Genomic DNA, 25440 nt, shown 5'->3' on the forward strand with positions numbered 1-25440 from the left:
GCGACTGCGTTGGTTCTACCCATCCTCTGCCTCCTCTCCCCCCTCCTCTCTTCCATTCTATCTAGCTTCCCTCTGGACTTGCACGTTACTAGAAAGGTAGGCGCTTGCGGGTGTTGGGACCTCACCGATGGCACCGGCTGTTGGAATCTCAGCGCTGCCACCAGCTGTTGGAACCTCAGTGCTGACACCCGTTGTTGCAATCGGACCGTTGGCGCCCGTTGTTGCAAATGGGTCGCAAGCCCCAAGGGTAGCGCTGGCCTGGCGGCCTGGGGCACACTGGAAGCATCCGAAGGTCCCAGCAAAGCATGAGTCGACTGTTAACAGAACAACTTGTTTATTCTAGCATCGCAAAGAGCGGGCGGTCAGGTCGACCGAAGTAGAAAGACGGGAGAGCACGTTATTCAACAGAAGAAATCGGAGCCTCTCTCCTGGCGTCCGGGGGCAGCTGCTCTTATACTCTTGGCGTCGCGGGCAAGAAGGAAGGTCATGGGACGACACCACGTGACAGCGAGGCACGGACGGACTGAGACATGTAGAGACGAGTGTAGTGACGCATCAGACGGGCCGGCGCCGGTCAGACCTCCTCGCTTCACACTTGGGGAGCTCCTCTCCCCGGCTGCCGCGCTTTGACAAGCGTGGGCACACACACACACACACGCACACACAAAGACACGTGGCACTGAACATGCCGGGACGCGCTCGGCGGTGATGCGTCGCGGCCGCTCCGAACGGGCCAAAATGTCCGCCGCTTTGAACGAAGCCCCGGCGTCCGTTGAATCCGCGCCGGCATACCGCGCGTCGTAGGCGAAACGTAACACGGGGTGGCACGGATAATTACAGCTGTCAAGAGGCTAATGTGACAACGCCCTGGGAACTCCAAAGGGCAATGTGCACATTCGACGCGGTGCGGTCAAAACGAGTTTCTTGAATCTCTTTTCTTGTCTGACACACTCCTTCCATGTATATACACGCTCTGAAACACCTCCCGACGCGGTGTGCCAGACAGCAGCAGCAGCAGTAGCAGCAGTGGGGAAAGTCGAAGGAAGAGGCAAAGAAAGCTCGCTTTACAAAGCATCTCGATCAACACGGGACTCCTGAACCAAATATATGGGCCGCAGCAAAGGCGTACAGCAGTCGCAGGACACTGTCTGCAGCCGCTGAAGGATGGATTCACTGTTTGGAGTGTTTTAGTTTGGCGTTCTTACGCTCTGCTCAGTCAAGCCGCAAGCGGGCTAGCGGAGCGACGAACGCGGTCCGCTTACATGCTGCCTGAGCGGAGCATGCTGCGTAGCGCGTTGGCTAGCGTTGGCGTCAGAAAGGATTGGATTGGATTAGATGCAAAAGCAAGCTCGCTGGCTATGACGTGGCGTTCTCCAAGACGGCGCTTTATTTTCCATTAAAATTGACCGATAACACATTACAGGCGCACGTCTAGATACTGCTAGGTATGGCCGGACGCCAAGGGCCATACCTCGTCCCCCTCACCTTCTCTTGGTGTGGCACCATGGGTGCTACCTCGTCCCCCTCACTTCCTCTTGGCCGGAGCCCACGAGCGCCGGAGAGGTCATTCACTCTACCCCCCTGCGCCGGAGCCCACGAGCGACTTCTTCCGCTCCTCTCATGGTCGTGGCATCGTGTGTGCTTACCTCATCCCCCTCACCTTCTCTTGGGTGGAGAGGTCCTTCATACGACCTACTCACCGGATTCGTCGAAAAGAGGATCGACTTCTCCTTCCAGTGCCTGGTATTGCAGGAGGAGGGGCCTTCTCCCTGTGCCTGTCACGTGTCATCGACGGAAGCAAGATCCCGCCCACACGATTGTAGAGAGCCTATTTAAGGGGCTCCGAAATATACTTCATACTTGATTCTTCATTCTCTTCTTATTTTTTTTCAACTACCTTTGAATAAACAGTGCCAGTTTCGCACTAGCAAAACGTCGTCTCGCCCTTGCTCGGTCGCCATGGTCTACCGGATGCCTGCAGCTCGCCGACAACGCTACGCTACCCAATAACTAATGTCGGTGGAGCTTCGATAGACAGGTCACTTGCAGTGGGATCGCCTACCATTGCAAACAACTGGTTGCTAACGGAGGGATCGCCCAGAGGAGCAGAACAATACTTCGTCGACAAATAAGTTATATATATTCGTTCTACTTTATAAAAGTGATCAATGGGCGTTCTTATTTTCTTTCACTACCCTGAATTTGGCCAGAGGGCGTTCCAACTACGAAAAGTCCGCTCCGCTACGTTGAACGTGTAACTAAAACGTGAAACTCGCCAGCCGCTCCGCTGTGGCTTAGCGGGACAACTCGGAGCGGAGCGGACTGTAAAGACGCTCAACTAAAACACTCTTCTGAAGCTGGCCACTTGTCCCCGGTGCTTCCGTCGGAGGGCTGCGTACATTAGGCTCTCCCACAAGGCCTGAAGGTTGGCGCAACTGCCGTTTTACGTGTTGGGCAACCCGTTTGTATCGGTGGTAGCCGTTCTGCCTAGGGCGACTCGTCGCATCGCCTAGGGCGACTGGTAGCCGTTCCACCGTGCTATCTCGAAGACGTCTTCTTTCCCTTAAAAAAAAGCGGGAGCACGAGTCCTCAGGAGGCAGATGTGTGTGTGTATTATATATATATATATATATATATATATATATATATATATATATATATATATATATATATAGAGAGAGAGAGAGAGAGAGAGAGAGAGAGAGGAAAGGCAGGGAGGTTAACCAGATATCAGTCTCCGGTTTGCTACCCTGTATACACTGGGGATGGGAGATAGGGGTTAGAAAGAGGACCGAGAGGAACACAAAAAAACACGCACACACGGAGGCACACACACAGGCAGAAGTTGCGGCGCGATACACGGCGCTCAAACACTTAATTACAATCACCGTATCGAAAACGCTAAGAGCGAGTTGCAAGAAGTGAAAGACGGGACATGACAAAGAAACAAAAACGGAACTCGGGAACGGCTCGCTTTCAGCAAAACAGAGCCGTCGAAAGTAATTCGCGCATTCATATCAGACAAGCACTGCATCCCAGAATGAGAATGGGGAAGAAAGTGGCCTACGAAGACAGGGGAGAAGGGACGGGGCGAAAATCCCTTCAGCATCGGGCAGAAAAATCGCACGGCACGTAGTACGTGCGAGAGAAGAAGCCTCCTCCGGCATCTCGCACATTTATCGCGAGTGCAGGGCGCGGATTCTTCCATTCCCAACTCTCGCACGTCTTTCGCGCCCCCACCCGTTCGACGTCCGCATAGAAGACGCAAGCCTGGAGAAAGTGGAGGCCATAGGGCCGACCAGCCACCCTCAGCGCAGAGTCCGCTCAGAGAGCGCCGGTCCACGGTGCCGCGCATCGCCTAGGGCGAGCACGAACACGTGCCCGGAATGGCTGAACAGAAAAGGTTGGGGAAGGGACCAGCGGTGCGCAGTCCGCGCACGGGCGCAGTGGACGCTCCGCCACCGATGGGGCCGCCGCCGCCGCCACCTCGGGCCGTCCGCCGATCCATTTGTCTCCGTAACGCCGTACCCCTCTTCCCCACTCGTTTGATGGATTGCCCAATTATTCGGGCAACGCGCTGTGCCGCTTCGCCGTAAACTAACATCGACGACACGCGCCTTCGCCGCCACCCCGTGGAGGCGGCCGCGAACCACGTGGCTGGGACAAAAAGACGACAGCGCGCCTGCCTCGACGCAGACAAAAACCATCCTTCTTGAGCGCCGTTCATCTCCGGCGAATGTGCGCGCCTTGTTTCTCCGCGCCCGAGCCGCGCGTGCAGAAAATGATGGCTGCACCACCGCAGTACAACAACCCCCTCCGTCTGCGAAGGAACCGCGCGCGTTTTCCTCGATCGTCGCTCGGCCAGTAGAGGAAGCACGCCATCAGACAGCGTCCGGCCGGCAGCGCGCAACAACGCACACCAGGAGAGAGAGAGAGAGAGAGAGAGAGAGTAACGGGCGGGGGCACTCGCAGATGCGCGTTATTTTAGAGCGCAGCTCTTTGGCGTCCGTTCCTGGGTTTCGCGTCGTCGTCGGCGTTGTCGTCGTCGGCGTCGGCCTCGTAACCAGCTCGCCGACGAATCTGCTGCTCCGCCGCCGCGCATGCGCGCTGTCGGCTCTCCGGGCGAGGGAGGATGATGGAAGGGAGGAGGAGAGACTGTGGAGGATGGCTGGCTACACAAATGGCTCTTTGGCGTCCGTTCCTGGGTTTCGCGTCGTCGTCGGCGTCGTCGTCGGCGTTGTCGTCGGCCTCGTAACCAGCTCGCCGACGAATCTGCTCCGCCGCCGCGCATGCGCGCTGTCGGCTCTCCGGGCGAGGGAGGATGATGGAAGGGAGGAGGAGAGACTGTGGAGGAGGGCTGGCTACACAAATGGCTCTTTGGCGTCCGTTCCTGGGTTTCGCGTCGTCGTCGGCGTTATCGTCGGCCTCGTAACCAGCTCCGCCCCCCTTTCATCCCCCCAGCGCTAGCAGCGACCGACTGATACCGCTTTCGTGAGTCCGCTACCGCACTCACGAAAGACGTCGTGCACTTCCTGCAACTCGTATTAACCGTCCATCGATCCACACCGATGTTAGTAGTGGGGGACTTTAATGTTGACATAAAGACAAACAGCAATTTCCTAACACTTATGCGGGAGAACATCCCGTTCCTCTCGCTCGTAACGCGTCCCACGGCTGTGACAACCTCGCGAGGCACTTGTATAGATCTCGTCTTTGAGAATCAAGCATTGGTGTACCAAGTCAAACATATATCAGTCTATTTCTCCGACCACAAAGCTTCCTTCATGACTGTCAAGAACTGTTAGTGGAGTCTTTGTTAAAGGAATACGTGTGAAAAATAAAAAAAAAATTCTGTGATAGCGCATACATGTGTTGCTCGATTTCTTTACCTCAATCTATCGAAAAGGTGAAACAGCTTATTTGCTGCGCTCAAATTTCGCATTAGGAAGTAACGTAATCGTCGGTAATTTTTTCCGAGAAGGATGAAGTCCTAGAACACTGTAGTCCTACCACTCCGAGGGCTCCACAACAACCTCGGCATTTTCTCACACCGCGCCGGAGAGAGTTCAGGAAGCGAACAGGGCCAGCGAGGACGCCATTCCGCGGTCGAATGAGTTCGTGGCACGGCTCATTCCTCGCGGCTTTCTACAATACCTGACAATGTCGGGAGCTGCTGAAGGGAAAGAAGAAAAAACGAAGCGAGCAAGTGCGCTAGGATCTTGGACAGCAGTTCGAAACTGATCAGAGACAGCGGCCAACCGTCAAAGGCATGCATGCCTTATCTCAGAAGCGAGTGACCCGCCAGATTATGACCCCGGGCACTATGGCACCGGTTTCGCCGTCTCTTCGACTGAGTATGCTTGGCCTTAATAACGCCGATTCTCGCAGCCGAACAATGGCCGACAGTTCACGCGTTTGTTGCAGCGTTCGCCCCGCCATAAAGGCGCCGAGCGTAGCAACATGGCGCACGTACTTGCAAACATCTTCGAAGAACCTAATCAACCTGGCTATGTGGTGTTGCGTAAACACCTCCAAGAGGGACAAATGCTCATGCGCGTCTTGCTCTAGCGTCCATTAGAAACGGCGCTGATCAGGGACAGCTGGAGGAGAGCGACGGATAAGCGTATGTGCGCGCTAGGCAGAGGCCATCAGAAGAAGCAATGCCGCCGCAAGAGAGCCAACGTTTATTGGGAACGACAGCAAGAATTAACGCCAGGGGCGAACCACTGACCGTGCAGCAGCACATCGCGGTAGCTGGTCGGCGACGGGACGGGGGAGGCGAGGAACACAAAAACAGGCAGAAGGTTTCGTTGCGGCCACATTCCCACAACACTCCGACGCCGAGAGCACGGGAAAGCTAGAAGCTTAAGCGCTTATTCCCGCTTCTTTCGCGGTGTATTGGTGCCTCACCGAGAGATCACGCCTCGCAGCTACTCGGGGCGCTTTACCGATATTACAAAACTGCGCACTTCCCCCCCCCCCTTCCCCCCACTGCGAAGCGGTTGCACTGTTCCGTCAAGCTTCCAACTCGCAACGGCCTTGTCTCGAGAGGGAACCGCAGCCTCCCCTACTCGGCGCTATTTGACTGCTCACGGGTCCAGCGAAGAACACACGCGAGGGGCAGCGCGCGACCATGTGCACTGAGGCGAGCGAACGCCGTGCCGGAGCCGCTAGGGCGCACGCTGCGGGGCCCGGACGCTATCGATCCGGTCCCGGTGTGGGCCGTCTTTGCAGCAGCAGCCTGCAGAGCCAGTGCTGGCTCTTGGCTTCGGTAAGCCAGACCGGGAAGCTATGCGCACCGCATCCTGCAGTGGAAGCAGCGCGACCAACCGCAGCGGGATCCAGCCGAACGACCTCATCCCGCCTTTTTTTGTGCCCACATGACAGGACTGCAGTGGTGGTACTGCACAAAGTAATCTTGTGGCAACGTTCGGATCAAGTAAAATTGCATTTTGGAGCACGTTGGAGCACGTTAAATTTCATTTTGGAGCAATCTGGAGCAATCTGGAGCAGATAAAATTTAATTTTGAAGCAGCATGGAACAGGCCAATCTAAATTTTGGTGGAGTAGCGGAATATGGCAGCGAACTTCGAAACCACGACTAAACAGAATAAACCAACATGAGCGCTGTACTAAAATGTCTTATAAGCAACGTCTTAAGCTGAATTTTGAAGCAGACTACTCTGGTACTGAAACCGTCTAGTGCTTGTAAATTTTGGTAATCGTGCCTGTAGATTTTTAATTAGTGATAGTAATCACAAAAAAAAATCAGCCATTCCACTCTGTGAAGGTGGACGGCCAGCAGAGCTGTATATATATATGATGATAAATATGTTCATAATATATATTTTGATTGAAAATAAAAGACGCACACCATAATGAATTTTATTGTTTTCACTCTTTTTTGCTGTTTTATTAATTGCATATTCGATGCTTTCTTTTATTTTTAACGTTATTTTATTTGCTGTTTCGGATTTATTATTTGCTCACCAAAGTGACTATCGCTGTATCTTCGCTATGATATATGGCCAGTGGCTCTGTGGCGACAGTAGAAAGGTTCTGGGCCAATTTGAGGTCTATACATGGCCGATGACGCATCGTGGCCACACTGATGTTTGTGTAACATTGAATAGTGAACCGTTCCAAGAGAAACGCCACGAATCACCTTCCGTCGGGTCGAGACACGCCTATATTGAAATCACGCCCACCATTACGATGGCAGTGAAGTTGGTAAGGGGGATTCAACCAAAGGTGCACACGCTTGGCGTTTGCGGCACGATCTTCGCCCGCATTACATGCCGCCCGCCGTCGCCGAGCACATTCCCGTTTATGTTCACTACGGTGTTCTTCCGGAGTCCTCACGGTACGCGGCCTACCCATTGCACGGGTTGAAGCGAACTGATACGGTTACGTGGTTTGCCTATAGAGCCTGTGACCTCAAACCGCAATCCATACAATTTTTTTTTATGACGATATTTTGCGGCAGAACGCTCTAATATGTCCACTAATATGTGGACATATTCTAATATGTCCACTGAATTCTAATATGTCCACTGAATTTTGCACACTGAACTACGTGCAGTGTTGTTGTTGTTGTTGCTGTTGTTGTAGCAGCAGCCGTACGGTAAATCTTAAAGCGCGAGATTTTCGCCCCAGCAAGTGCTTGTGGCACCATGCCAACGTGCTGTTTACGTATTTCTTATCGACGACTACGTTGAGATGACCCTTCCTGGTTGCCACGTCCAGTGTGAGTTCCTGCGAGTGCGATCAGACCACCATGAGCGTGTGGTCAGGTCAGACTGATGAAATGGTGAACGATGGACATAGATCCGGTGGCACCTTGTGAAAAGCGCGTAAAACATTCAGCCAAACCTGTGTGAGCTAATGAAGTAACACCGCCGCTGTTCGGTTGTGATCGGCTGTATGGATAGCCAATCTCCGCATGAAGTGACGTACCGCGGGAAGCAGTGGTCCTTCCCAGCTGCGCCGATCAAACGGCGCCGCGCGGCTACTGAACGCCGCAGGTGGTACTTAAACTAAATGCTGAAAGGACCCCGGGCTGACCTTCCAAAATACAAAGCTCCAGATTGGTAGCCTACTAACTCATGGCCTGTGACTGTTCCTTCCCTTCCCTGTCACACGTTCTTGAAACAATCCCGAATCGAGTACATCGATAAGTTCGACAACTGCGATCAAATGGCTCGCTGACGTTCTCGTGCAAGACTCCTTACGGAAGCGCAGCCACTGACCGAGTACGTCCCTATTCGCCTGCCCCCGCTTCCGACGCTGCGATAGAGAACGTACACGCGGTGGTACTTCATCTACTCGCAACAGGATCCTGAGAGCCGTTTTCAAAGGACCACTCTTGCGAGTTCATTGTCAGGCGTTCACAATATACTTCTGCAAAACAAAAGGGGGTACGTAACGACAGGAGCATTACATAGGCCATACCGGTTAGACCGCCCTGCGGTTGTAAACCTTTATACGTCTGCCACAAAACTGCAGTCGTAAATAAACTACATCCACCCTGAGAGTTTCATCATGGCGAAGCTACATTGCGAAGTATGCGGCACACACGCCCACAGCATCGCGCTGCGCGTCAGAAAGTTCGACGCTACCGCGACGGCCGGATGACTACGAGCTCCAGCACGCCCGCTGCGCGCCCCTGAGGCGCACAATACGCTCGCTCAGGCACTGCTGTGCCCCCCCCCCCCTTGTTTCTTACTCGCAGCCGTCCCAACGGCACTAGTGAATGTGACGACGGTCGCAGAAAAAAGTAGCTGAAAGTCACAGCATCCAATTATTTTCCATGACGCGAAGTTTTATAAGACCAGCCTGCTACAGTGACTGCTTGACGGAGAAGAGTCGCAGGCAAATTTAAAGAGAATAAATAAAGGAGATGAAGTAAATAAAATCATTCGCGTTGGCCGCTATATAGTTCTATCAGCAGCGGGGCAAATAAAATTAATCCGGCCATTCATTGCATGCCGCGGAAGGTTGGGAGCACCGAAGAAGATCGGGGTCGAAAAGCCCGCGTTAAACGTATACTGTGCACGTTTCTCTGTGTGGATTTACGGGCCCCAGCAGCTTCGTGATAAAGATGAGCGCGCGCGATGACAAGCGGGTTCTCAATAGCGGCGGGCTTAGGGAAACAATGGCGCGTGCGGACGCTACTCATTTGCACCACAAAGGCGCTCTCGCAAACGGCTTTTATGCCACTACCACGTCGCAGCGCGAAGCAACGTTCCGAGACGGCCCTTTATAAAAATAAAAATATTAGTACTAGTAGCATTAACATAAAATCACGAAACAAAAAGTAAAAGGGGACTTGTAGTTCACGCTTGCGGAAAGCGGACGAATTTGCGGTCAATGTAGTCAAAACAGACGGAAAGCGAAATGTGTTCAAAGTGCGCGCAAAAATATTTTACTATGAAATGTGTTCATTTATATGTTAGCGCTCGTACCGCAGTGGCGAATACCAAAAAATATACTTAAATAAATAAAAGAAGCCAGCGACAGCATTCCAACGCGGTAAAGGCAAGCGACAACGGAAACAAAAGACGTTCCCGGCCTTGCCCAAGGTAAACGTGGCACCGAAGGGTCGCACACAGGCATTTTTCACAAGCTATCCGCTGCCGGAAGAGCCTCGGTTGTCCACATAACGCACAACGCGAGAAATCTTTCGGGCCATTTGTCTTGCCAGCGGCAGGTACACAATGGACGCAGCTACATTTACTGGCACAGCAACATCAGCCTACATGGAAAGAGAAAACGAAATAATAATAGTAATAATTATAAAAGGAACGAAGAAAAAAAAGGCACTTGTCAGCGCTTAGGCAGCCGCCGCGAGTGCTTTTCTACATAGGTATCCTACTATAGTAAGGTCGTCTTCGGAAGTTGGACATATTTCAGCGCGGCAGTAAAAAAAGCAAGTATACGTCACCGAGCCGACCTGATGGAAGGAAAAATGAAAAGTGCAAAGCACACGCGACACTACCTTATTGCGGCGGGAGAACATAGGCGGCTGTTGCCGGTACCGCCTCCCGTCGCACAACAAGGTTACACACAGAGCCGCGCGCCAAGGAGGCTCACCTCTTGACGACAGCTTCTTGGTGTTGATGATCTTGGCGGCGAACTCGAGCCCCGTTGACTTCTGGACACATCGTCGCACAATTGAAAATGCACCTCTGCGGAAGAGATAAACAAGAAAAAAATGCCAATTAATCGATCGTAACAGTGACCATGACTATGCGCATGGAAATAATTCGTGATTAAACGTGCATGTTTCCGTCTTTTTTTTATTAATACTTATCAGGCTAAATGCCGTAGCCGTCGCCGTCATACGGTGGGTGAGGACTACCATATGTTTTTTTTTTCTTCTAATAACGACGTCTTGTGTGCAAAGATACATCTGGGCTATGGGAGACGCTGCAATGGAAGTCACATGTATGAAATAACACGTGGAAGAAAGCGTGCCGTGACTGACGCGCGTATGGGCCATTTGTTATTGCCAACGTGCCGCAGCAGCTCCATCGCACGTTGCACACATAAACATCGCGACCCGCCGTTCTCTGGCGGGGCAGACGAAAAATGCTTGCACAACTCTTTTGAAGGCAGACACCAATTTCGAAAATCGATTTCATTGCAGTTTTGGCAGCTAACTACACAATCCCCGGGGCACTACAGTATCGCGTAGTTAACAAGCAACCTTAGCTTTATTCCGAGTTACAAAGCTCCCGACTGAAATGTGCGCCGTACCACCATATGAAGGCATGCAAAGCGTAATAAACGAATCCACAGGAAGGTCTGAATCCATAAGCACGAAAATCAGACAAATCCATGTACTTCCCGTCATCCCCCTGGTGGCTCAACGATTGCAGCGCCGGAGTCAACCTCTAGTACATTGTAGGAAACTATGTGGCAGCCGATATTCATGCTTGCTCTCTCCATGGCTCCGACTTTCACCGCCGCAGTGGTGTCCAATTTGCCACGTAGACCCCCCGTTCTTGGACGATGTAATGATTATCAGCGTTCTGCATGCGGCGCGCGCACTGTATGCTGCATACATGTATCATACGCTTTGACTGTGCAATCGAGAAAGAGCCCAGATCTGATAACGGCTTACTAATCCAGCCTTCATTTTGCAAAGAAGCACACCACTGTCGCGGTAACGCTCTCGGCTGTACATACACGGTAAATTCTTTAAACGTGGAGGCTATTACCTGCAATACACTAAACGAGACGAGTAAAGCGGGATTCTCCCCGACGAACCTCTTACTGTGGAGAAGACAGTTTTTGTAAAATGTTTTTAGCAAGCTGCGCATGCACACAAGGACAGCTTTTGTGATCCATCGCAAGTGCTATAGACAGGTCATCGCCTGTAAACGCTATCGGTAGCTGGTCGCGATTGCAAAACCACAACCGCTGCACGACTGTATCGATATATATATATATATATATGCGCGGGCTAAAACTAAAATGACACAGTAAATTGCCTTACAGCGCGATAACCATAGACGAATCTCCGTTAAATAAGGAAGAGGTCCTACATTCGGGAGAAACAGACTACACCACGGTCGCGACTAAGCGACCTAATTTTCACCTTATCAATGGCGTTGGAGAGCTCGTCGTCAATTGCATCCAACAGCAGCGTCAGTCCGCACGAGCTAGACCACATAACGCAACGGCGGTGAGATCAGCGAGCCTCATTGCGTTACTGGCGGAAGCTCCCATGGTTAAGAATACCCACAGTTTAGCGGCGCAAAATATACATGGCTGCGACATAAAATAATACAACCGCGGCCGCGGCACGAAGCGATGATGCACTGTCTCCCCGCAGTGCTCTCTAGGCTTATGTACTATAGTGCACTATGCCAACATGACACCGACGTTGACGGTTGGATGAACGACGTGCAGGCAATGTTGGCGGCGGACAGGTTTGTCGCACTGAGCCAACGTCGGCATGAACCAATTGACTACCAGGAGTTCTCGCAATGTGACAGGCTTCCTAGCTGGCGACGCCCACTCCGCCGACCATCGGCGGGCGCCGTGAATATACCGTGCTTTTTTCGTCCTTAAAATCGGGCAGAAAGGGTCGATTGCTAAAGCTGCATGTAACGAAAACATGTTGCGCTATTATCGCTTATACATTTGCAACCGTACTCCCCCACGCACCTTACTTTGGTATCGTGTATAGGAAAGAAGCCATTACTCGATCATGCATATGCCGTGTGCATAGATGGCCCTGTTACCGCGTCATGCACAACGCAATCGGAGCTCAATTCAGCCTCTCGCTCGGCATTCAGAGAGGCATTGCTCGGCAGTCTGTTAGTCCATACGAGCCGAAGTGGTTGCGTTTGAGAGAACTCATTGTGCCTAAGACATAACTCATCAAACTCAAACTGGTGCTCATCACGAGTTATAAGGGCTACAAGTGCGCAATTTGTAGCAGACATTTCAAGCTCCCTCGGCTATCCATGGCCCCCCTGCGTTCTACACGTAGCATGCAGAAATGGCGCAAATAGACTCCGGCAGCAAGACAAAGGGTTATCCAACCCCTTTGACCACAACGGAACGAGTCCGTCTCCATCGGGAGCGCAAGCACGGGAGATTGAGGCAGGAGCCCCAACCATCCACGAGGGCGCTGGGGTCGAGCGGCGCAGAGCAGCCCGGGGTGCCACCAGTAAGGGGGTAATTTGTTCACCCTAATGCACAAACACCCTCTGCAAAACAAACTGACCCCCTACGAATAGGGTTCGAGCAGAGCACGATCGTCATCTGCCTTGCTAGCATTGCCTTACTTGAAAACTCGGCGCTCGCTACTTTCCTGTCGATAATGCTGTGTCATGCTGATAACGCGCAAGCCGTTGGTGACTTGGAAGTATACCGGACTCGCAGCGTTAAAAAAGCAAATGCGGGCAAGACAGATGACGATCATTGTTGTTGGGCAGGATAGGCCCGAAAGGGTGTAAATATTTTGAAGAGTAACAAGTTAGGCATGTAAGCTTTCTAAAGCAGCAATAAATGCAACTTGTCTATTTGGTTACATAACTCATATTCTAGTGCCGATACACCTTTTACAACACGCACAGGACGTTTCACGTATACCAGCTGCGGCTACGTCCCTGATACAGCCCCCCCCCCTTTTTTTTTTTCATTAGCGTCCTCGCAACACAACTAGAAAAGCCAGCAAGACATGGAGCTCTAGGAGGCTCTCGATTTCACGGGACGGCTTTCTGCAGCAAAAAATGAACACCTCATGGAAGCGGTAAAGTGCCCATTCGGCAGTCCGCTCCGTGGGCTGCCTTTCCAGTGCGACAAACACGGTTCGGAGACACTGAGGTCAATTGCGAAAGCTCGCTCCAACACTGCTTGCCTACCGTTAGCGTCCAGGTTGGCATACGAATTCGGTCGACCTTTAGTATGACATCCGCTTTATCGCATTACTTTCGAAGCAAATACATCGCTGGGAACAGCAGCACTAGTGGAAGAAGCTTATAAAGAGCTGTTCAACTATAGACCACGTCAGAAATGATGTTCTAGCGCCGCACGGCGAGCTTCGCATCGTTCGAAGCCCGGAAAGCCAAGTTATCTTTAAGACCGTAACTCGTAATATATGATGTATTCCACGTAACACAAAACAAAAATATAAGTAACTACAAAAAAAAGAAAAAAAACGCGCAAACGCTCGACCGAAAAGCCAGGGTTGTGAAAACCAAGTGGCAGCCCTGATCGTGTTTTACTGTCATTCGCCGAAAAAGTAAAAGGAAAAAGAACGGATAACCGAGAGCCCACTGCAACCAAATTCATAGAAGCCTTCAGCCATGCCAATTTCTTTTTATATATACATACGCTGGTTGATAACAAAAAAGCCGGCCCCTTAATGCCAATGAATATAACAAAGCACGCGTCAAAACACCGACTTACGTCGTGCACACGGGAGAAGGACAAGTTTATTCACTGCTCGAGACCATGCCGTGACAATGGCGAAGTCAACGTTTGCACCGATGTAGACAGCAGGAGTGCGGCTAAGAAGGTCAATAAACGTTCCAAATATAAGACCGCCAGAAAGGCGTGGTCCACGTGTGCTTTGTGAACAAGAACTAAAGAGAGACCATCGCACGGGGGCCTGCAGGGGCGATGCCCCATTGAGTGATTAATGGAGCTCCGACGTGACTCAAGCGGAAGGGTAATTCTCAACATTGCAAGGCACCGCGCACATACTTGTTCAATGAAAAGTTATCTCTCTCTGCTTCTTTCTTCGGTAAAATGAAGGCAACGACTACGTCCGGAAAAGGGCGAAAGCGTTTGTTAGAGCTCAGACATCCCATCCTCGTAGAAAACGACGGCTCTCTTTATCTGGAAGTTGGTCTGTCCTAAACAAAACTGGCCAGAGTTACATAAAAAAAATTGCGCTGTGTTGTCCGCAGCCACCGCAGACAAAGGGGCACTCGTGTTCTGATGAACTGACCAGTGAAGAGTTTAACCACAGGAACAAAGTGCTAAAGACATATATATATATATATATATATATATATATATATATATATATATATATATATATATATATATAGACACACACACACACACACACACACAAGGTGCCCCACCTAACTTGGACCAACATGTTAAAAACACCCAAGAGCTCTAGCGAAATCGTACCGACTGCATAGTAGCCGTAGTCGTATGTACTTACGGCAAGCATATTTTTCATCACGAAGCATTAATTACTGTTAATTAGTGAACTCTTTAATTATTGCTTGAATCGCAAACATATCAATTTCAAAGTTGTCGGGCACCTTAAATAACCTCCGAATCAAGCATTTATTTCGTGCTGAAGTGGTCCTGGTTGTTTTTTCCAAAAAAAAACAAGAGCCCGCGAAATACGCGAAATAGATGCGCACTCGCACGCCGCTACTCAAGCGCCTACAAGCAACCATTTAAAGATATACGGCTGCATTCTTATCGCCGCATCGTACAAGGCTCCGCAACGCTTATCAATGCGTCAGCGGCGTGTTCTCTGGATGCCGCGACCATCGCATAGCATGAAGCCGCTGTATCGAGCTGCCGCCGCTAGAAAAGCGGTGTATCCGTGGCTATTCGCTTTTGAGCGCTTGAGTAGCGCCGCGCGAGCGCCTATTTTGTATTTTGGTTGTTTCGCGCGCTTTTGCTTTTCCTCGGAGAAACCAACGAGGCAAAGCTGAGCACTAAACAAATGCTTGATTCGGAGGTTATTTGAGGTGCCCAACAACTTTGTAATTGATATGTTTGCGATTCAGGGAATAATTAAAACGTGCACCAATTAAAAGTCATTAGTTAATACTTCGTCATGAAAAAAATACTGGCCGTAAGTACATACGACTACGGCTACTATGTAGTCGGTACGATTTCTCTAGAGCTCTTGAGTATATTTAAAATCTTGGTCCAAGTTAGCTGCAGACACCCTGTATGTATATTATCTTTAAATATATATATGCCGTAAAGAATGTTCAATTTACCTGTCTAGGCCATGCTATCTTTTTTTCTCAAGATTGTGTTCTTTAGAACGCAGCTCTTAGGCGCCCGTTCCTGCGGCAAGCGTCGGCATTGTCCCTCGTAACCAAACGAACAAACACAGTTACGGATGAAAGCGAAAGCGGTGCGCAGCGGGAGATGAAAGACTGATCTAGCGAAGAGAGCACGAGGAGGAAAGCGGAGGAGGAGGGTAAACGAAAGCGTGAGACTAAAGGTGTAGTGCCGCGCAAGACGCGCATTGCGGCGACGGTGGCTACGAGACGGCGCCAAAGTAGCGCGCGTCATCTGTATGGAAACAAAGCGCTGCATGAGCAGAGAGAGGGCTGTGTGCGGCAGCTGTTGTGAATCGCGCTCACGCGTCACCCACGCGTAGCCTGTCGCGCGCGACCTGCCGATTAGCGAGGCAGTCGCACCACACATCGCTCGATCGCAGCCGATTGCTGCCTGCAGTATTTTGAAATAAATAAATAAATAACTCTAGCGGTTCATGGGGCTTAGCGTACATCTGTGTGACGAGGAAACACTTCCGGCGGAAGAAAAAAGTGTGATGCCACATCCGTTAAAAACAGTCATTTTGTTCTCAAAGGCGCGAAATTTGTTTTGGTAGCCTCCCATCAGAGTTGTATTTTCAAATGCCCCGCCATTCGACTTGAGCGTTTCGAGCTTTCAACACGGAACACGATGTAGCAAAAGGTCACGCATATTGGCGTCGAATCGCACCCCTGCACGGAGTATACTTTCTTTGGAGGCAGACAAAAGCTTTGGGTGTAGAATGGTGGCCCCATCGTCGGACGCCAAGCCCGCTGGCCAGCGTAGCCGCACGAAAACAGCTAAACAATTATCTGGCGGTCGTAACTCGCCACTTTTGACTGATGAAACTACCCGCGCCACCAAATTCAGACGAACGTCGACAAACAAAACAACACAACGTGTGAGGGGGGCGTATTGAAACAGCTGAACTTTACGAGCGCTACTTTCCGCATACAACAGCTGCATTGCAATGTAAATGATAGCGGCGTCTCACTGACCCTTTTCGCTGCGATTCAGTGGGCGCTGCCATGTTTTGTCACGTGGTGACGCGTCCATTGCTTGCCTCAACTGCATCCATTGCCTCAGTGTTTAAAATGGGTCTGTATGACGCCTATGTGGCTTAGCAAACCTCTGTTTCAGAAGAGCATTGTAACAATTCCGCGTAAGTTGTATATTTATATATTACATCTGTCCACTTGAGATGCTATAACAGATGCTGTTTACAGAGCTGCGATGCCTGTTTTTGGTGAAGAGTTATGAATTTGTACACTTTGTGCCTCAATATATGTTCTTTCCTTGCCAATTTTCGCAAATATTTTGTGAGAAATTGTAGGCCCTAAATCGGAAGTCGCTTCCTAGAGTAGCTAGAATTTAGCTGGCTCTTCCAAATGCAACAAATTTCATTCATATCGGTCCAGCAGCTGTAAAACGAAGAAATACCTTTATGTGGCATGTATTTGAATAGCAAATTTGGAGTTGTCACCGAATTAGAGCTTCCCTTTAAGTCAAGCTAGGTTGAAAGATTAGGCTTCTGTAATAACGAATTCGTCGTTAGTAATGAGAACAGAGCTTTCGTGAGCGAAAAAATGACGAAACCGGAAAGCTGGAGTAGCAGCACCTATTTTGGACTATGGTACCTCATGTGACGTCAGCAGTGGCCGATTCACAAATGGCGGAGTGGCACTGAGGGAGATCACGTGGAGATTACGTCAACTCGTCAGTTTTGACTCAAGTAATTTAAATTGAGATGCAGCAGCAGGACATTCGATGGAAATTTTCTACGCAACAACGTCATATGTTGGCACGCAAAAATATATATATATATAGAATTTACACGAATAATCTAGATTTAACTTGGTTTAATATTTTTCTTTAGTTTCTCTAACTATAGTTAACGAACCTGTTTTTTTAAGGAAGCAAAGAAAAAAAAAGCTATCACACATACAGAAGTGTGCATCCGCAAAAAATGCTTGTTTATTCGAGCATTGCCAGTGCGTATTTTATTCGACATCTGCTAACCTGCTGGCTTCCACGCGTGCACAGTACGTGTCGAGGTGTTGCTGTAACATTGTCCCTGCCTAAGTCTCCTCACCCACTGCATGCCATGCATGACCCTTTATGACACGAAAAGCAGCAAGCCAGGAGACTTAACACGACCACAGGAAATTAAGACATACTGGAGTCACCTTGACGTTGCAGAAACGAGGTAGACTATGGCGCAAGACTCGTTCCTCAGCAGCTGCCCTGCTGGCGAAATTTTTTCTCTTCATTCTTTTTTTCCCAACACGTATTTGAGCAAATATATTTGTACGTGTAGGTGCGGCTGCGCAAGAACACATTTTTCGCTTTATTTTAGCTATTAAAAAATTCCTTTTTCCACGGGATGGACGAGGCTTGCATCTTTGCCGACAACCGATCCGCCCAGTGCACTAAGTGAATTTTCTTTGTCACGTGTCAGGTGACCGATTTACGCTAATGCCGTTTGTCGCAAGTACGTATTTTGCGACATATACTTTGCTTAACACAATCAGGTATATCAAACAACGGCACTGACGTAATCTCAGATTAGGATTTTTTAAGCAATAGTTAACCTATGAAAGTATTTCACCTAAGTTTGACATGCTTGTAAGTAAACTGAAATATTAAAATACACGCTTGAATTTTTTTTATTCATTTTCGCTGATCAGAACAAATAAATCGCATATATGCTGCAATTTCCACCCCACCCCCCTAAAAAAAAAAAAAAAGAAGGGAGGTGGGAGTCAGTTTAACAAGGCGAAGGAGCTATACGTTGACAGCCGAATCAAAGCTCTGCCATAATCAGCTCCTAGCATTAAGAACGTATCCTACAAATGAAAGAAGTTTGCAAAAACAGTAAGTGCCTTTATGCACCAATTCACTGATGTACTCATGCAGAAAACAATAGTGGGTCGCATATAGGTTCGCACACACTCCACCCCCGCCCCCCGCCAGCTGTTTTTTTTTTTCTTCTTTTTCAGCGCATCCCTGCACTTCCAGAAAGCTCTGTTCGCTTACTATAAACAGTAGTGCTTCAAAGGATCGCGCATGCCTAGCGCATAATGCGATACTGTCGGTGAGGAGATGTACCTGGACTGTCGCATCAGTGCCGAAAGAGAAGAAATTATGGAACTGTCAGAATTTAAAAATACATTTTCAGCGATTTCGAACCGCAAATGCTATATAGCCTTAACCCAGTCCGCAGAAACCTTGCGAGTGGGTTTCCGTAGCCGTGTTTGTCGACGAACCTGTCAAAATAACGGATGACTGATTGCGTGCAGCTGCGTCTGCGCGGGAACGTTGGTTCTACCAAAGTCGTATAGCTGTTTCCGATAAGCGCATGGAGTCGGTTCGCAGAACAGTAGCCAAAGTAATAAAAACAAGAACTTTGTATGCAACAGCAATGTGTACATTGTTTCATGTTTACCTCCTACGTAACCATCTTCACTCTGCTACATTTCTTGGGCATAAAATCAGGCCCTCGGTTCCCTTTCAACCCGCGTAGCAGTCACGCGAGGTGCTTCAGTGTGGTCTAAAATCGATGCCTACTGGCCCTAAGTCCTTATGCAAGACACCTCCAATAAAGCCATTGAACCGCTTGAAATAAATACATGCACGTTCGTGTTGGGTCACGCCCAGGCGTTCTCCTTCGGGAGTCTCTCTCTCTCTCTTATGTGTGCGTGTGCGTGTGCGTGTGTGTGGTTGACACTGCAGCGCCGCGTGCGCAAGCCGGGCCCGTGAAGACTGCTGCCACCGCATAACACGGCGACCCCGTGCACAGTCGCGTGCAATATGAGCTGCAGCACGGTGCCCAAGGTCGAAGACGCCCCAAGTCTACACGTCAGCGCAGACATACAAAAAATCGTTTCATAAATACCAGTCATCGGAATGACGTTTGACTTTCCGTATTTCTGCGCCGGCGTGGAGTCCTGGGGCCCCTTCAACCACAGGCAACATGTTGCAGCTCATATGGCACACGACTATACACGCCGACAACGCACCAGGCATCCGTCCACGGGCCTGTTCGTTTGCCTAAGGTTTACGATAACAGCGTAGGCGAAGAATACGGGAAGGGTAGAGAGCGTGATACCCGTAGTAGAGAGCGTGATACCCCTAAATGTTAGCGGGACAGTCCCGAATTTTTAGTAAATGTCCCGTGTCCCAACTTTTTTTTTTTTTGGGGGGGGGGGAGCGGACGGGGATAGCACTACATAGGCCAGATTTTCTTTTTATAATGCTTGACCGCTTGTTTGCACTTTCTTCTTTTTTTGTGTTCTATTCCACTGTCATACACACATAGGCGATTTCGTTTTCAGTTCTGTTGCAGTACTGACACAGTACTCGTTCGCAGTACTCTATCCATACTGCAACTTCTTTGTTGTAACCCGCAACACGGTAAGACTGACAAATTTTTTTCAACTTTGTTTCATGTACAGACTGGCGACTCTTGGCACCTGGGAGGCTCGTTCATCGCCAGCCGCCCCGTCCCTACCCCTTCCCCTTCCCCCATCGCGTCTTCGTCCGCTGGAGAGTTGGCCAACCCTAGATAAAACGTGCATTCGCGGCTTCTTTCACACTGTGAGCAGCGAGTGCAGATACAGGAATATGCGGAGACGCGCCGCAAGCGTCCCGATGGCCGCAAGCGTCCCGATGCGGTCGCCTATAGCCCTCCCACCGGATGACTGCCCGCTATCGCGCGACAGACTACGCGCAAAGGAACTCGCTGCTTTCCTACTTTTCCCCCTCCCTCCCTCCCATTCCACGCGGCCTCATCGGCGCACGCGACTTCTCGAGAAGCCAACAAACCGCGGCAACTCACCCTACCCTCTGTGTGTGTATTTATGTGAATGTATGTGTGTGGGCGCGTGTGTGAAGCGCCGTCTCTAGGAGCGCTGACGCGCCAGACAAGGGCCGTGACCCGCACAAAGGTTTTCCGACAGCACGGAAGTGCCACGCTGTCACGCAGAAAGTGGGAGCAATCGAAAGACGGCAGCCTCATACGCGAGGGCACGGCGCGAAAGTCCCCTATAGCTTGAACGAAAAAACCAGTCAAAAACACAAAGGACAAGAGGAGAAGATCACACCACAACGACTGGACTATCAACTGAAGTTTATTGGAATCGGTGTAGTCCCAGCAAGGCCAGCAGAGCATGCGCAACTGCATCAAATCTTGGAAGCGTACTACATCAGTTTATTAGACGATGACTGCGTTAGTACAACCTCGGTGCGCTTACATGAAAAAGAATTTGAATTTCTAAGTCGGTCCCGATAGAAACGTTTCTTGTCTTTTCATGCTATGTGATTAGTGATGATGCAGTTGCGCATGCTCTGCTGGCCTTGCTGGGACTACACCGATTCTAATAAACCTCAGTTGATAGTCCAGTCGTTGTGGTGTGATCTTCTCCTCTTGTCCTTTGTGTTTTTGACTGGTTTTTTTCGTTCAAGTATTACAGGCTCGAGCGTCGAGTGTACCCTCCACCGCACCCTAAACTCGACAGAGAAGAAAGCCTAATCCTTAGACGCCTGCAAAGTAATACGTACACGCACGGAACGATAATGCATCGCCTCTACCCGACGCTCCACGGCTACCTCTGCCCACTTTGCAACGTACCCGACACTCTGGCACACTTGCTCCTGGAATGCCCGTGGCAGGAAGGCAGCGAAATGCAACCAGAAACGCACGCAAAACGAGCAATAGAAGCAAACGACCTATTCGAAACGTGGGAGGCCAAGCTAACCCTCGGGGACCTGGAAGACCAGCGACAACTCGTCGCCAGGGCCAAGAGGGCAGTCGAAGCCAGAGGGTTCCTGGACTAAGGAGCCCTCCCACCTTAGGGTGATACCCGGCCTCGCTCGGGACACTGTTTCGTTTAATAAACGTTTTTCTCTCTCTCTATGTACCAACTGGCCCAGATTTCAACCCTTCTCCCCTATAGCGCCGTTTTGGCACCCACGAAGACCGTGCGCGTCGGCGCGCGTAGATTACTTACCCTGCAGCAGGGAGACGAGGTACGTACGAGCGCTCTTGTCGGCACGCATCTGACTACAGGCGAAAAACATACGCAATGACCGGAGAGTTCCCGCTGTCTGTGTCCTATTCCTGTAAGGTGCCGGGAGCTGCACAGTCCGAATCGCGGTGTGCCTTAAGCGAAAATACGCCTGCGTATGGCTAATTATACGCACTCGAACTTCGTCGACGTCTGTATCGGACTCAGGAGTGGCTTATCAAAGAACGCTGTGCATGCAGTTCCAAGATACCCTACTGCAACAGGATATGGTGAACACCATATCCGGCAAAGGCCGAGCCGCGAGAGGAGCACGCATCCGCCTGACAACGGTCGGAAGAGCAACCCTCACGACGCTGGGTTGTCGAGTCGATACCACTACCTCTGTCTCAAATCATGCACCTTCTTGCGAACGTCGACCAGGAACGTAGGCAGGAAGCTATATCTGTGCAAAGCTTCTGCGCCCCGAAGACACGCGACACGTCTGCAAAGAGCTGAAAACACGCGGTAATCATAGCTACCATACACACATGCAGCCGTCGCCAAGAAAGTAATAGCAGCCCTTATACGGCACAGGACAAATGACTGTTTGACTGGCACTCGTGTGATCGTAGGTCGCCTAACACCGCGTGAAGCGGAGCTGAGGGCTAATTACTTACTCTCGATGGCCGCCACAGAAAAAAAGAAAACGCGGCGTCGAAGTCTTTGGCGTATACTCGTAACTGCCAGCCACAACGTCAAAAAGTGCAGACAACCAATCGGCCCCTTACCTGAAAGTCTATGTAGATGTAGGTGGCACTGGTAACCCACGTCTACATGGACTCTCAGGGCGCCCTCAGAGCATGCGGCTATCTCTGCAACCAGAGCCGCACTGTCTGCACGATACGCCGCGGCCTTCCTCGAAACTCGAGGCATACGTATATACCTTTCTGGGTCCCTGGTCATAAGGAGACTTGGCAATCAAGCTGTCCACAACAGCGCAGGGGACAGTCAGCATACACTCCGAACAAGCAATGTAAAATGCATTGCTGGCTCAACGCATATTCTCATGACATCCCGTGCCTGGGAGTAGAAAACGCCGATGGAAACGGCGGAAAGGCAGGCGAAGAAATAACTCAGGAAGATGAATTCTCGGATTACTGGGAAGGCGCCCCACTTGACCCAAATAAACCAACTAACCAACCGACCCCCATCCTACCACTCGGTTCTCGGCCGATTCCCCGAAGTGGGTTGCCATTGGACTGGGGGCATCACATCACAGCAGCGCACAAGGTTCGACAGGTAGGAAGCCCCTGCACAGCCTCCCGGCACCACACACTTTTCTCCTGCCACACGCGCCTTCGGATGGCACACGACGCCCGTATATCGCCTTCTATGCATTGGTACGGCATATACCAGTGAGTGCGTGTCTGTGTGTTTTAAACCTGCACCGAATGTTAAAAAAGTCGCCTATGGCAGATAGCACAATTCTAACCCTTGAACTTAATTATTAAACTCGATGAGACGGGCATCCATTCTACGAGAAGTCAAAATGCTAAAGTTAATTATTAACACAATTACACAAATTAACTATTTAATTACTTTACGCTACATATTTAAACTCAGAATTTCAGCCGGCGAGTTCGTAAGGCGTGTCCACTTGGAACGAATTCTGAGAATGACACCAGTTTCGAGATATTAATTTTCGAAGTGTGCGACGAAACACAGTGGCGTTCAAGTTACTTTTGTACTTCAACAGCGTGTTTTTTGTTTTTTTTTACAAGTGAAACAACGGTGCATTTTTACCGCAAGTTTGACAGAGAAAAATACAACTTGGTCCTCACTACTAAAGCAACAGCCAAAGCCAAAAGAGCGAAAGTCACAACCGAAGCCGCAGACGAAGCCACAGCCGATGCCACAGTCGAAGCAGGAGCCACGTCAAGTGATACAGCTGCGCACGGCTATAGAGTGCACAGCACGGGTTCCTGACAAAATGCCCGAAAAAGACCGGCAAGTGGTTATGATGCTCCGGCCTCTGATGAAGACTTTTCGAATGTTCTTGAATAACCTGCACACTCCGTCAGCGCGAAGTGCAATGCAAGTGCTGGATGCTCTCAATTCAGTACTTGCAACTCTTGAGTAACCATCATGGCTCACCCGCATCATTCTATTCGCACTGAAGTCGAAAAGGCTGGGGTTTAGCTTAAAAATATACTGCCACGCACTGCAACGTACTGCTGACGCCCACTGGCTTCATCTTAGTGCACGAGCGCCTTTGCGTTTCGCCCGCATGAAAACGCGGCCCGGTATCGAAGCCGCGATCTCGTGCTCAGCAGCACTACGCACACGAGCTACCGCGGCTGATTTGCGCAGACACAGGCCCGCCGGTCTGCGTGCCGGTCAACCCGGAACTCAGTGCACAAGCTGTGTGTGTGCGCGTGCGTGCGTGTGTGCGTGCGCGTGTGTGTGTGCGCGCGTGTGTGTGTGTGCGTTCCGCCTCCATCGACACGCGGCGCCTCCCATGGAATCCGAGGCGTTGTGCTCGGCTGCAGAAGGCCAGTGCCCCCCAGCCACTGCAGGCTGGCGCACAAAAGCTGCCAAACGGCCCATAGGACGAGTGCCAGCCGTGCAAGCGCCACTACTAAAGACGGACTTATACTTTGAGCAGGGGTTGGGCACAGCCAGGTCTGGCCGTGGTTAAAGAAAGGCGTTTCACGCAGAACTGGCAGGACTGGGAATGCTAAATGTCGATATTCCACACGTGTGTGCGCAGAAAGCGGGTTGGCGTCAATCGACAGACTATTCACCCAGCCAGACGATGACGCTATACGCTGCTATATATACTACGACCTCGGACTGCGTCCTCAGTCGAAGAAAGGGCGAGCGGCACGAGGCCATCATACAAACGATGTTTACGCGCACATACGCGCGCGTAGCTTTCACATCGCGATGCGGAGCACGTCCGAATGTATAGAGGGAACAGAAAACATGCACGGAGAAAATCGCACCGCTCGGTTTTCGAAGCTCTGACGACGCGGTTTTGTGCGCGCTTTCATTCGAAAGCCGCGATCGTCTCGCAATCCGCGCACGGCGTCTCTCTACTCAGTGCACGCTCATATGCGCACTGAAAACGACGTCATCCTTGCCGCCTCGACAGCAAAATGCATTGCGCAGTGCTGGAAGCCGCTTCAGTTGCAGAACGTCACCGCGCTCCTAGCGCCAGACAGGCTATACAGAGAGTCAAACGTCGGCGCTAAATTTCTCGCTACCACTTCAGGTTGCCTCCAGCTGCTGCGCATGTCAAGGAGAGCCATCAATATAGTGCACTGTAGGAAGCGCGAAACAGACGAATAAAATAAGCACTAGAAAGTTTCGGCAGTCTCGCAACCTTCACAAGATTAAAAATATAAATGTGTGCTCCATTACCAGCAATGATGGCATGCCGACCAAACGGGTACGTCAGCACATCTATATTGCATACACAGCAGCGGCTGTAATCGGTCCCGACTCACGAAAAACATTCAAACTTCCGTTAGATCTCCCGGAACAGAAATGAAGGAATTGTAGAAATTGCGCGTGAAATATTTATGAGAACCACCGGCGATGTGACGGTAACGAATTAGAGAAAGAAAAGTCACAGACGAGTGGAGCCCCCCACTCACCTATCTACAGATCGCCGGAGCGGTGCACTCCGAAGTGAGTTTGCGCTGTCTACCACAGGGCGCTCGTTCTATAGACAACTGGTTTTGAGAACATGGGTTGCCACGTGGGCTGATCTACACTACTCGTGCTATAATCAAGCGCTATAGACAACTGGCTTTCACTGCTCCATTTTATCAACGTCAGCGGCCTACACGCTAAGCCAGCCTCTGCAGTCGCCAAAATACAAAGGCGT

General features: G+C 50.5%; 1 protein-coding gene across 20 annotated transcripts in view; it reads right to left on the bottom strand.

Moving 5' to 3' along the window:
- Nucleotides 1-25440, bottom strand: part of CaMKII (Calcium/calmodulin-dependent protein kinase II) — a 255507-nt gene that overhangs the window by 211344 nt on the left and 18723 nt on the right. For all 20 annotated transcript variants that reach the window (XM_065438258.1, XM_065438256.1, XM_065438253.1 and 17 more), the window contains exon 2: nucleotides 10093-10187. In XM_065438258.1, the coding sequence (XP_065294330.1) occupies nucleotides 10093-10187 (95 nt within the window). The remainder of the gene's footprint in view (nucleotides 1-10092; nucleotides 10188-25440) is intronic.

The sequence above is a fragment of the Dermacentor albipictus genome, chromosome 1, assembly GCF_038994185.2.
Source record: "Dermacentor albipictus isolate Rhodes 1998 colony chromosome 1, USDA_Dalb.pri_finalv2, whole genome shotgun sequence".
Taxonomy (NCBI): Eukaryota; Metazoa; Arthropoda; class Arachnida; order Ixodida; family Ixodidae; genus Dermacentor; species Dermacentor albipictus.